The 13,450-nt window shown below is 36.4% G+C and overlaps 1 protein-coding gene across 1 annotated transcript in view; it reads left to right on the top strand.

Annotated features, from left to right (window-relative positions):
- NKAIN2 (Na+/K+ transporting ATPase interacting 2) overlaps positions 1-13,450 on the top strand; it is a gene marked incomplete at its 5' end in the record, with an annotated part of 529,971 nt that overhangs the window by 267,839 nt on the left and 248,682 nt on the right. Inside the window, one exon of the mRNA XM_008637809.2 lies at positions 7,630-7,710. Within this exon, the coding sequence (XP_008636031.2) occupies positions 7,630-7,710 (81 nt within the window). The remainder of the gene's footprint in view (positions 1-7,629; positions 7,711-13,450) is intronic.

Raw genomic sequence — 13,450 nt, forward strand, 5'->3', positions numbered from 1 at the left:
ATCAAAAGATACACAGGAATTGAATGATGAGTGAAGCCAAACCAATTAAATTTCTACTGCCATGTCAAAAGATAAAATAAATATGTCCTGTTAAAATTTCTACCTTACCTTACTTTCTTTAGTACATAAAGTACACTTTTGTTAAAAAGGTTAAAAACTATAACATATTGATGCACAAGAATCCTAAATCCACCCCCAAACCATCCCCCAAACAAAAAAACACCAAAAAAACCCCAAAACCAACCAAACAAAAAAGACAAAACCAAAACCAAACAAATAAACAAACAAACAAAACCACACAAAGAAATAAACGCAAAACAAAACCAAAACCAACAACAAAACAAGACAAGAAGAAAAAGATTGAGATGAAAGGAAGAAAATTTCGTTGCTCCCCATTTGGAAGAAGAATGGCAGAAATACTGAGTTTTTAAAGAAAACTCTTTTAAAAAGTAACTCCTCAGTTCCAGAATACTTTCATTTGAGGATCTAGACTATTTGCAACTCCCTATTGTAACATAGTAGGTTGACTGAACTGTGCTACAGTGCTACAATGTAAATGAAGTATTTGTGTGTTCTTACTTCTACCTTTTGGCCATTCACCCTTTTAGCATCATATTGAAAGAAATTAGTTGTAGTCGTAGTAAGAATAGAGTAAGAACACTGAGAAAATGTTATGTATCTTCCTTAGGGAAGCTGTATGAATGGGCTGATATATCTCCAGAGTTGTTTATGGTTTCTTGGAATGGAAGTTTGTCATTTAGTGTTGTGGGTAATATCTTCAGTGGTATAGTTGGACACTAATTTAGAAGCTGAAGAACAAATGAAATTGATGCAGTAGCAAAAACGCTTTTCTCAGTCTTTTACACTAAAATATAAAGGGCTGCAAATCCAAGAAACAGGAAATGAACAAATGAAAGATTTAAGCTTAAGCATTAATGGACCATCAGTAAGTGTAGGATATAAGAGACAGTAGTTCTTAGAACATGTCTCTTCAGCACTACATCAGTGATATTTTACCCTGGTGATGTTTAAATTAGTTTGTTATTTTTTGTTTATGTGGGGAAAAAAAGGAGTGTATATCTGCACAGTGAAGCATTACTATCTTATTTTTTATGTCACCAGTACAAGATTTTTAATGGGCTCTGTGACATTGGGAATTTTGCCTTTGAGAAGTTTAGCGTTCCAAACAGCAAGGGTAGAGTGATCTGTGTCAGACACTAGGAAATGAACCGATCCCTGAAAGTGCCTTTCCTCTGAATTGAGTGTAGTGGGAATCTAGATGCTGCTCAGAGCAGGACATCTGCATTACAGACATCTAAATGTGGGCAGATGGATACTACTCCGACAGTAATGTGCTCTGTAGAAATTCAACTTATTTTGTGCAAAAGGAGTTGGAGCCATGTCTTCAGAAGAAAAGGCAAATCTCTGCTGTGCTTTCTGCTCCCAGCATAATTCTGGCACAAAGAAGAGGGAACAAAACAGAAGCAGCCAAAAGAAAGAAGAGGCCCAGTGAGCCCCACTCAAGCTAGAACTCCCTGGCTGTGAGTAGATTGAGGTCTGACTGCACATCTTCTCAATGTACTGGGCTCTGGGCTGTGCCTTTATCCATTTATGACCTGACCAGACATGCCTCAACTTTGCTCCTGCTTTTTATTCTTATGAATCCTTCTCACACAAATCAAAGCGAAAATACAGTTAATAAACTCCTATATAAAATCATGGCTTATAACTGAGTTCAAGGAGCTTGAAAGTTTATACATAGCCATGGGATGTATGGAAGCCTCTGGAAAGAAATTTTAAGCAGCATTTGTTCTATATCTGTAAGGACTGATTGCTCAAGAGAAAAAAAATGCTCCAAAACAATTTTCTGTTTGGTAGTGACCAGTTCTGATGCCCATGACAGTTCAGCATCTTTCAGTCAGTCTTGGCAGAGGACACTAATTATTAAAGTGTAATTACAAGGAAATAAAATATCAGATTTTATTAACTGAGGCAAAAAAGGGAAGGAGAAAAAAAATACATAAATATGTGACTGATGAAAGACTGAAGAGTCAAGGAATCACAATGCCAATGTGTTAAAAAATTCCCTGATAAACAAAAGCAGTGAACTAGACTGTCATTGCAATTTGAGATGGAAAACCACAGCAACTCAAAATGGATGCTACAAAATTGATTAAGATCTGCTTAGAAACAGATGCTCACGAGGATGGACAGTGCTCTGATGCTATAGCCATGATTAAAGATAAATGAAAAAAATAAAACCTAGCAAGAAATGTCTAAGTCTTAATGATAGGAAGAATTCAGCCAAGAAAACTAGTACAAGCTGCATGCTGTGACAATCAACGAGCAATGAAAAAAGTCCAGAGGATTATGTCATTCTGCAAGAGCTTCCCAGTACATTCAGGAAACTCAGTGAACATTTATTGAAGTTGAACTGGTTGCACAAAGTCCTCTGCTGCCAGTAATATTATTTGTTGTCAAGTCTACTGGTTTTGGCCCTGAGCTCTCTTCCAATGAGGCCTGTAGATAACTGATGGGCAGGGAAGACTTTCATCTGAATTATTAAAAGCAGAACACAGTTGCTCTTTGTGTTAGGTTGCTGAGGGCAGCAGTTCTGCTTAAAACATCTGGTCGTCATGCATTCAATCACTGAGTCTCTGCTTGGTGAGAATTTGACTTCAGATTCCTCTTCGGAATGAGGCTGTGGTTTCTGATCCTGCCCTGCGCTGGAAGCTTCCCACTGGTGTGTGGCTCCTGCTGGATTCTAGAACTGGACTCTCCACCATGCTGTGCTGCCCACATCCTCATCAGCTCTCCAGGAAAAGCCTCAGGCAATGGAAATAGGAAGGAAACAGCAAAATGTGCAGAGGAGAGGTAATTGGAGATGGTGCCTACTAAGCAGCCACATGAAGTCACACTGTGGACTGATGTCCTTTCTGCTTTCAATGGGCTTCTCACACAGGAATCCAGGTGATTCTACCAGTTCCAGGAAGATGGAAACAAGAGGCAGAGACAGTATATTGATGCCAAGTATTCAGAATTTCACTTTTATTCTATTTGATGGGGAAAAGATAGGTTTGAAAATTGTATTTCTGAGTGATATATCTTCATAGGCTGAGGAAATCAGGGGAAAATAACTTTAGAAACAAAGATTATTATTTTGTTATTATAATATAAAAATTATGTTGTGGACAGTTCTTACTGCATTCCTGGAAAGATATGCTCTTCCCAGACATGCTGGACTGAAGGTAATCTTTGAACAAGTACTGTTGCCCAGATAGCATAATTAATCACATATTTAATTACTATGGTAAATGTAGTAACTATAGTTATAGTAATTCCTTTAGTTACTTTGTCCTGAATGTAGCCCAGAAGGGTCTTGGGGAATAATATTTTCAGATTTGGAAGAATCTGAAACTAAAATAGTGTTCATTTCTAAAATAAGAAATAAACAGCAAATCATTCATGGCAAGAACAATTCAATTGCTTTGAATTGCACAATGCGGGTCTGGGCCCTTTTATCCCTCAGACAAATGTGTTTGTAACTGACTCACATGTCAGAAAAGAATTTGGAAGCAAGAGAAATGCCATGTACAGTTCTGTGGGAAAAAAAATAATGCTTTATTTTAAAACACTCATAGCTATCAGAGTTCCTCACTATTTATGCTTGAAAGGTATGTGACATATTTCTCCTTCAGGCAAAGCGTGACAAGAGTATTAGATGTGAGCTCTGGTGACCATGTTTATATCAAAGGCAGTAGTGGCCTATCTGAACCTTTGGTTCTTGTGCCCTTGTCATCATATTTCCATTTGGCTTAGGAATTAAGTGAAGTGATTTAATTTCTTTGACCTCCAGTTTCCCTTTTAGTAAATTGGAGATAATGTGACTCAGCCAAATTTGACAGAAGTGTGAAGAGAAATGTATAAGTTCTCAGTACTGGTACAAGTATTTTAATATCTCAGTTTTCCATTCCCCAAGAAAAAAGACATCCTATATTCATTAGTGATGATTCATAGTGAATGTAACTACACAGTATCAATTAATCATAAAATACCTAATTCTTCTCAAAATTCTTTGCAGAGGGTTATAAATTCATGTTTACTTCAAGAATGGTAAGCATGTGAGAGCTGCATTTATAGAATTTATTTTTAAAATAAAAGTAACTTTTATTGATTGGCTAAAGAGTTTCCATATAATAAGTATTCAAGTCTTTAGTCTTAACCTTCTACTTATACCTCTTTCCAGTGTGGATCTCCATAAAAATAATAAGCTGCATTGTCATTGCTGTGCCCCTTGTCAGTATCTCCTGCTTGGTCAAGTGTGTATTCATCAAAGTTCTTGTCTTGCTATTGTGTGACTCTGTAGCATTGTGGTGGCTTCTGTCAGATAATGCAGCTGTCTTGAACTCCCACATATGCCAAAAAAATACAGCTATAGCCCTTTGAAGAACTCTTATAAAATGTGCTTCAAATTAGATACATATAATAGAGAGTGTCAGAGGGATTTGTTCACTGTCACAGACCTTCAGTGCTGAATTTCTTCAACAATTTGCTGAAGCACATTGAAAACAAGAGGCATTTATGACTGCACATGATGCAGAGATGAGAGATGTGCTACATCTGAAGCATCTGAAATAAGAAGCAGTGGGAAGCAGAAACATCCTTGTATTTCAAGACAACTAAACTCAGTGTTTATCTACAGAATTCAGGCAACAAGCACTTAAAATAACATTTCAAAAGGAAGAAGTTTAAAACATACTTTTAAAAGAAATTTTTAGCCTTATCTGTAATCCAATAACAAGAGATGCTTGTTAAAAGAGTGTATCTAAATGGCAGATATATTTGTCAGTGTTTTGGTGATAAACTTGACAGTGAAAAAGAAAAGTTTTGCTTCTTCATGTAACAAGGCTCTCTGCTGGCACAAGCAGATCCAAGGTTCCTTGGAGTGTTCTGTTGAATGTGCTGTGCATGTTGAGCTTTTTAATCAGCTGTTGGTTATGTGCAATGGGACAAGCTGTGCTATGAACAGCCAACCTAATGAAACCTAGTTTCCAGTGTCTCTCTCCCGCATTTTTTCATCTTCATGTTGACTGATAAATTATGATCTTGTAAGTCTTTCTCTATATAAGGACTTAATAGTGTCTATTCCCATTTGTAGGCCTATTTTCCTGAGACCTTTGTATATAAAATATCTTTAGATCTTCTTGTATTCTTTTTTCCAGTTTGCTTAAATTGTTCTGGAACACAAAAGATCCTTCAAGGGAACAGACATTGCACATGGATATTACTGCTTTGGTATTTTTTCTTTGAGAAACGAGTCTAAATGCAGTATTGAGAATTTTCTCTATAGGAAACCCAGTTATCTTCATGTATCAGAAGGAATGCTTTTATTAAATACATCAGAATATATAACATAATAGTATTACAATAATTGGCAAAACCCAACAAGTTAAAATGCTGCAAAGTTGGTTGACAAAGCCAAATTAAGGTTATTGAATCTAAATTAATGTTTCCTTCTCTTGATTTGTAGTTATAAAGCTTCATGCTACATGTGAAGGGGGGTGTACTGTGAGAAAGCTACAGGAAAATGAAATGCTCAATGTGTTTAATGCCTCAAACTTTTGTTTAAAAAAAATTGAGTTTGTTAAGACTATCCAGCTGGACTATGTTCCTATGTTCCAAGGTTTTATTAGTAGCCTGCATTCAAAGTGTACATGTGGATTAGCTGGGCTATCTCTGGAGATATTCTGACCTCAGCAGGATAAATCCCTGCAAAACTTGGTCCATGCTGTTTGTGCTTTGAGCAGAGATTGGACCAGGTGACCTCCAGAGAGTTCTCCTGACCCAAATAAATCTGTCATCTGTGACCAGAAAGAGCTGACCTATAAAGTGTATGTAATCTGTATGCTTTAAATTACCTGAAATTACTTCTGTGTAAAGAAATTCAAGCATTTATAGCTGTGTTAGCATCCATTAAATCAAAACTATTTTCATCTTAACTTTTTAAAATATGAACAAGGTCCAATTAATAGCTAGGCTGGCTGGAAATTATTTTGTTATCTATAAAAATAAAAAATTAGAACAAGTATAAATTTTGGTCATATTAGATATAGTCTCACTTTAGATCTTGGGAAATGGCAGAATTGTTTTATTTTCACAGTATCTAGAAGGTTAGGTGGAAAATGGCGTGTTGAATAATAGACAATATGATACAGAACAGCACTTGCAAGAGAAATGCAAGAAGAACCTGCACAGGTTGTTACTGAATGAAGAGAAAGAGATTGTCACTCATGGCGAATAATAGTTTGTCATATATCTTTTGTGTGGAATGGATAGTATACAGTCAAAAATATTGTCTGCTTATTCAGAATGTAAACACGTGGAGGTGTGCAGAAAATAGTGCGTCCTGATTTGGAAAATGAGCTATCAAAATTTAATCAGTATGGTTTGGAGAAAAGGCTACACAACATGAAGAGTAAGTCTGTAAATACTTGTGAGAAGTGGGTATAAAAGGAGAAAGCAGCTCTCAACTATAACAGGTAGGGAATGGTGTCCTATTGCTGTCATATTTCACATGTATGCAAGGCCTTGTGCAATGAAATTAGCAAACATGCAGAATTGAATTGTGAACTAGAGGATGGCTACAACAGCCGTTAGAAAAGCATTTGAAGATCCTGAAGTTTATTAGATGATGGAATAATTTGTCAAGGGAAGTTCTTAAATAAAAATATTAGATAAGAGTAGCAACAGCAGGTCAAACATTATTATACAAGATCCTCCAGCATTAGAGCAGGGGAATACAGTTTCCAGTCCTAGCACATGAAGTCTTATGAATACAAAACAAAAGCAGAATAGTGGACAGAAGGAGAGAAAACTTGTATTCCATTACTCACATCAAATACGTGAATAAGACGTTTGGCAACTACCAATGAACTGATATTGCTTAAACATTAATGCTTCTCCTGTACACTCTAAGACAAAACAAAAAAAAAGGAAAATAAAATTTAAAAACCTCAAAGAAACTGGCAGTTTAAAATGAAGTCTGCCTCTTGAAGGTGCTGAATAATTGTGCTGCACCTTGGAAGGTCACAAAATAAATTGATAGAGGCAGCTGTCATGAACAAATCTCCCCATATTTTGTAGAAATACTGCAAAATGATAGATAGATAGATAGACAAATTTTCTTCAGGTTATATATTTGTTTGGTTTCTTGAGACAAGTATTGAAAAATCCTGTGTTAGTTCAATTAGGCTGTCATTTACTAAGTTATATTTGAATGATCAGCTCTGCACTTCTAATATATAATTGATATTACATGCCTCTCTATTGTAGTATTACCCATTTGAACAAAAAGAGAGAGATACAGATTAGTCTCGAATTTAAATGTCAGATTTATCAACTGTTTCCTGAAATGCAGATATTCTGGTATGACTGAGTACTCACTAGGTCACTCGACACTGTGTCAGGGAATGGGAAGAATTTATTTGTGATCCTCTCTTATGTGTAACATTTTTATTCATAGACACCATACTTGTAATCTGGTTTTGTCTTGGACTGAACTAATGAACTAAGTTTAACTCAGCTGAGAGTGGAATTGTTAATTCTGTGTTTCTCTCTTCGTCCCTACAGTATGCTGTCTGGCTGGTCCTTTGGGTTACATGGAATGTATTTGTTATCTGCTTCTATTTGGAGGCTGGAGACCTTTCAAAGGTAATTTGCCACTGGATAGATTTAAGCCATCAACTCTTTGTTAACATGCCACAGGCTGTGCTCTGTTTTACTCATTCTTTTAGTGTTACCAGAATGAACATTAAAGTATGATGGAAATTTGGAGTATTCTGGGTATGCTAGAAACTTTTAAACCAGACATTAATGAGCATATACATTCTGATGCCCACAACAATAATTGTATATAGGTTTTAAAAGAAAATTACCTCTTTTTGTCCCCGTCAGTAGTCCTGCAATGGAAATTTCACCAGTGTGAGAGGCATTAATTAATGATTTAATGAATAAAAAACATTGCCATCTCAGGGGCAAACAAATATTTTTTGTACCATTTAGCTTGCTGTTACTTAGCTGTATTCCTTTCAGGGGTCTTATAGATAGTATAATAATTGTAAAAGAAGGGGTCTTTCAGTAAATTAGGATGTAAACTGAGGTGTCAGAAGAGATTGCCATTTGGCTTCATCAGTATTTCTTAAGTTTGTGCTTCTGGTAGGATTGTTATACAATACTTATACACAGTAAAATACTTATACACAGTAAAAATCCATAGGAAAAATATATTTTCCTAAAAATGACATATTTATAGAGTTTTATTGACAGTGTGACAACGCATAAAGTGGCAGTTGGTAATGGCCTCAAACCAACATTTCAAACCAAAACTCCTACTTTCTAAGGTGCTCCCAGAAAGGTGGCAGTTTGTGGGATAAAAGATTAGCAGTGGCCACAAATTTTTTGTTAGGGTAATATGCTTCAATTAAGTCTAGATATTGCTGAATTATGCTCACAGTGCTGTCTGTGAACTGAGCATCAAGGAGAATCCCTTGTGTCAAACACATCACATTCTCTTCTTGACTCACATTTTAATTTTTGTTCTTGATTATCAGGAGTTTAGCCCAACTGTAAATTACAGATATAATCCTCTGATCCTTTGTGAGTTACTGATATCTTATTATGCAGAAGGTAAAACACAATTACAGGAAGAATAAATGAGGCAGAGATACTTCCTTACCCGTTGTTTTTTTCGAATCACCCCCAAAGTACAAAATCTACTAGAGACAAGGTATATCATCCCCATGTATTCTGTTTCTTCAAAAGATGCTGACTTCAAAAAGATCAGAATTTCATTTCCTGAGGGTGTAAACTAATTTTCTGCAGGTAAAACATTACACTTTCCTAGTTTTATACTTTCAGACAGGCCCAATCTCATTAAAAGCTTGGCAAAAACATAGCAAATAAAAGAATTGCATATGTTATCTTTTATTTGGTCAAAAGCCTTTCTTTGTTGCCAGAACTAGTATATATAACAAACCCAACACCTGTTGTAAAATTAAACTCAACCCAATCCACCCTCTTTCCACCTGCTTGTTTCAGCCACCTGCATTCCTAAACTTGTAAATGTTGGGATGCTTATCTTGCCTGGGGAAGCGAATGGAGGTGGGAAAAAATGGAGAAAGGAGAAGTAGCTGTTTGAGCACTGGATATAAAAGCAGCATAAGAACGCCAGTAAGTGCTAGTTGGAATAAAAATGGGCCACAAACACTATATAAACCTTGAAATTATTTTTTTCTGAAGTCCAGAAATCATCATCTAGAGTGTTTCCCAGTCAACCATAGGGTTTAAGTCTATATTTGAGAACAGCTTAATTTTTTATTTGGTCTTTAGAGGTATTATTTGTTCCAATGATATGATCTGCCTTAAAATACCCAGTAGAGTATATTCCTTCCACTTCAATTGGCTTTCAGAGCACTAGAATTGGTAAAGACAAGGAGAAAAGGAAAAGATCCCAGAAAATGGATTTGAATAGAACCTTGAGAAAAGCTCTGGGTCTGAAATGGTTCTAAATAAAGGATAAAAAACAACCTTTAGGCAAGTACCAGAGGGATGCCTCTGAGGTTATAAACCATGAAGAGAGGATTCTGTGCAGCATGGCTTTAAGAATTGATAGGGTAAAATTACAGCCTACTAATAGTTCAGATGGGTATAGTTTATTTTTATATGTATCACTTATAGCTTGCTATCAAATAAAATTAAAATAAGGCACTTTTTTTTCCAAAGTTTTGAGAAAGCTTTTATTCTATGTGTACGTACAATTTTTTCATCATCATCTGCTGAGACAATGGAGAGGACATATTTCAATTGTTAATATACTTATTTTAGTCGTGGGGGTGGAGGTCATGACATTTTTACAGCTTCTCCTTATTATACTAAAATAGGCCTGTAAAGACTCAAAAATTTTTAGAAAAATGAGATAATCATCTCTGAAGACAATGGGCAGATTTAAGGACTATTGGTGAACATCCATGGAAGTCTGTTTGCATTATACACCTCTACAATCATAGCTATCTTGTGGAAAATGTCATCACACTAAGTATTTTCTGTCCTTGAGGCACAGTTATCTTTGCTGAAGCTCTTTCACAGCAACCTGGAATATTTAGGGCTTTGTACAGAAGGTTTGTAACAAAGAGGATGTACAATCACTTGTTCTTAACCTTGATTTTTATGTGGATCCCTGAATGAATGCTTAGAAAATCCACTTCTCAGGCTTACTTTTCAGTACTATTCTTCAAAAATATTTCATTAGTCTGGGTGTTGTTTTGCTTGCTAGTGGGTGCCATACTCACTATAAGTAGGACTTCAAGGTTTCAGGACTGGTAATATTTGTTTTGGCCTGTGGCTAAGCAAATGTAGCAAATGAAAAGCATAACCTCTGATCTTGAATGAGGCACATCTGAAGTACACTAGTGAAACAAAAAAAAGAAAACATAATAGAAAGCATTTCTGAGAAAGTGTAATATTTCTGTGATTTTTTAAACCCAGGAAAGGACACAAGGAGATAGATTCAGCTATCTCAGAAGAGAAAAAAAATGGTCATGTGATTAAGAACAGCACTCTTGATTCAAGGCATTTGAGAGCTTCCCTGAATGATGTCTAATGATTCCACAAGCAGAAAATAAGCAGAAAATAAGCAGAATAAGAACTGTCATACTCCCATTTTTAGTTTTGAAATGAGTAAACATTTTTTCACTGAAGGAAACCCTTTCCTGAGGTTGCACTGGTCCCATCACAAGCATGGGAGTGGAGACGCTGTCAGTTACTGGAACTCAAGGCAGAGGCTGGGTATGGGGTGCTGAACAAGGGGGACCAGCTGGGGCTCAGGGTCCAAAGCAGCCCTTGCTGCACAGGGTCCCATCCTTTAGTCAGTCCTTCTGGTTCTCTTTGTGTGCAATCCTATTTGTGTGACCAGATCCTAGAGCTCTCCTCTCACTGTTGCCTGGCTGAGCTCCATAATCGCTTCACTGTAGTCCCCAGAGTACTATGTGAATATGACCAAGAGTACACTTCTGAAAAGCTCATTTTAACTGTCAAAATTTACTTAGTTTCTATTTGTGTGACATTCTTGACATCTTCCTTATTTAAACCTAATAAGATGCAAAAGTTACATTAAACTTTTAATTTAAATCATGAGGTTGTACTTTTATTTTTTTTTACTTTCAAACGTCTTAATTTGTGTCGAACACTCCAGTGTCAAGAAATGCCAGAATTAAAATTGCTTGACTAAGCATTATTTAGCTCTCTTGTACATTCATTTTAACATAGCTTTTAATTATGAAATCACAACTGTATATTTTTCTTTAAACTCTGTACCATAGGCTAATACCACATAGGCTACTTCAGAGACGAAGTTTTGGTAGTTGATGGAGGATGCCATACTGGATCTTACTCCATATACTACAGCAGTCAGAAAAAGCTTAATAACAAATACAAATGTAAATCCTGTACTTCAGTTCTGATCTGAAAACATATAGAATAAGAGTATGAAAAGTAAGGTACAGAACTCTGGCACCTAAGATGTCTAAGCACAGAGGTGATATTGTGTAAATAGATCACTAGGTGTAGTCAAACTGTGGTTCCTCATTATTCATTCTACAGGTCTGAGCAACTGTTCTTAATAAAAATAAAAAGGAGTTTCTATTTGCATTCAAATCATGTTACTTCCTTTCCTATATTGCCCTGTACTGCAACAAGGGGAACATGAAAGAATAAGAAAGATTAAAAAATGCACCTATTGAAATTGAAATTGTTAAATATGATACAAAGAACTGAATGTGCTGTAGTTAAAATGTCAACTAAAGGAAAATATATCATCAGGTTGTTTTCTGCCAGAAGTTTTAAGGGAAATCAAATGTTTCTGAACACTTTCTCTCCTACCCACTGCAAATAACTGGAAATAGAAGATAACTTAGACTTACAAAATCACAGACTTATTCATGCTGGAAGAGCCCTCTCAAGGTCACTTAATCCAGTCTCCTGCCCAGAGCAGCACCAATTTAGAAGTTCTGTCATGTTGCCCAGAGTTTTAGCCAGTCAAGTTTTAGAATTATTCAAGGATGGAAGTTTCACAACTTCTCTGTTTCTTAACCATTCTCATAGTGAAAAATTTTCTCCTGATATGCTGCTGAAATTTCCTGTGCTACAACCTGTGACATTGCCTCTTGTTCTTTCACTGCGTGCCTCTGAGAAGAGTCATGCTCCACCTTTTCTAACATTCTCTTTATACATTTAAGTGAAATTGAGTTCTTCAGCTTTCTATTTGTTTTTTCTGTAGTTGAATTCCTGTTTCCAACCACAGATAGTTTGTTGCACCTCACAAGAAGAAAGCTAAATATCTTGTAATAAATAATCAGTTCACTTTTCAGACTTTTGCTTTGCTATGGGAGAAAAATGAAGGGTCTTCACATATATGTAAAGCTATATAGTATCTTATGGAAAATGTGGAAATCTATCGGCTGTCCATGTTTGGAAGTAGTAACACATTCAGAAAGAATTAGAATCCTTTGGTTCAAAGACAATTCTATTTATGCTAATATTTAAGTTTCCTGATATTGTATTTAACCAACTACTGAAAATCTTGCATATAAACCTTGCAGTCCAGTCAAATGCTGCAAATGTGTAATTCTTCCTGATGAGGTAAGTGAATCAGGACAGTTAACCAAAACTTGGTGAAGGCTCCCAAGTAACTGCTAGGGAGCAGTAGGAAGACAATATAATGACATTGTTGGGGAATACCGCTGGGGAGAGAGTCAGCTCTGCAAAGCTGGAAAAATGAAGATTTCAGGAGAGAGTTTGCTGCTGTTTTGTTATCTGCAAGTATTGCCCACTCTGTAGATGAGCTGCAAGTTAGTCTGTTTTCCACATCATTAAATCAGAGGAATAAAGACAAATGTAAGAAATCATTTCCAACTGCCAATGTGCATTCTGTTTAAAGTCAGTGTTTACATACTCATGGTCATGGTTCATAGTAAAGTAAAGCCAGAAGGGACTTCAGGATACAGCCGTCAATTCTCCTGCCTCCAGCCAGGCCCAGCCACAAACCAGTACTATGTGAGAGCATCTCATGCAAATGATCTCAAGGAGGAAATGAGCAATTTAGAAATCCACCTACAAATGATGCTCACGTATTAACAACTTTTCATCACTGAGAAATTCTCCTTTCCCTTGTTGATCCGAGATGTTAGTCCAGGATTAGCCAGATATGGGTGACATTTGTTGGCTGTAGGGCAGCCCACCCTTTCTCTTTTCCTTTTTCATTGGGTGACTCTAATGAGAGGAGGAAGAGGCAGCAATGGTCATAGCACCTCTTGGCAACAAATTAGCACTAGTCCTGCATTGCTGGTGGAAGAAAATGGAAGGGGTGGGAGGAAATGCAGAGCCTATTTTTCCTCCC

This window comes from Corvus brachyrhynchos, unplaced genomic scaffold (assembly GCF_000691975.1).
Source record: "Corvus brachyrhynchos isolate BGI_N302 unplaced genomic scaffold, ASM69197v1 scaffold14, whole genome shotgun sequence".
In the NCBI taxonomy this organism is placed as follows: Eukaryota; Metazoa; Chordata; class Aves; order Passeriformes; family Corvidae; genus Corvus; species Corvus brachyrhynchos.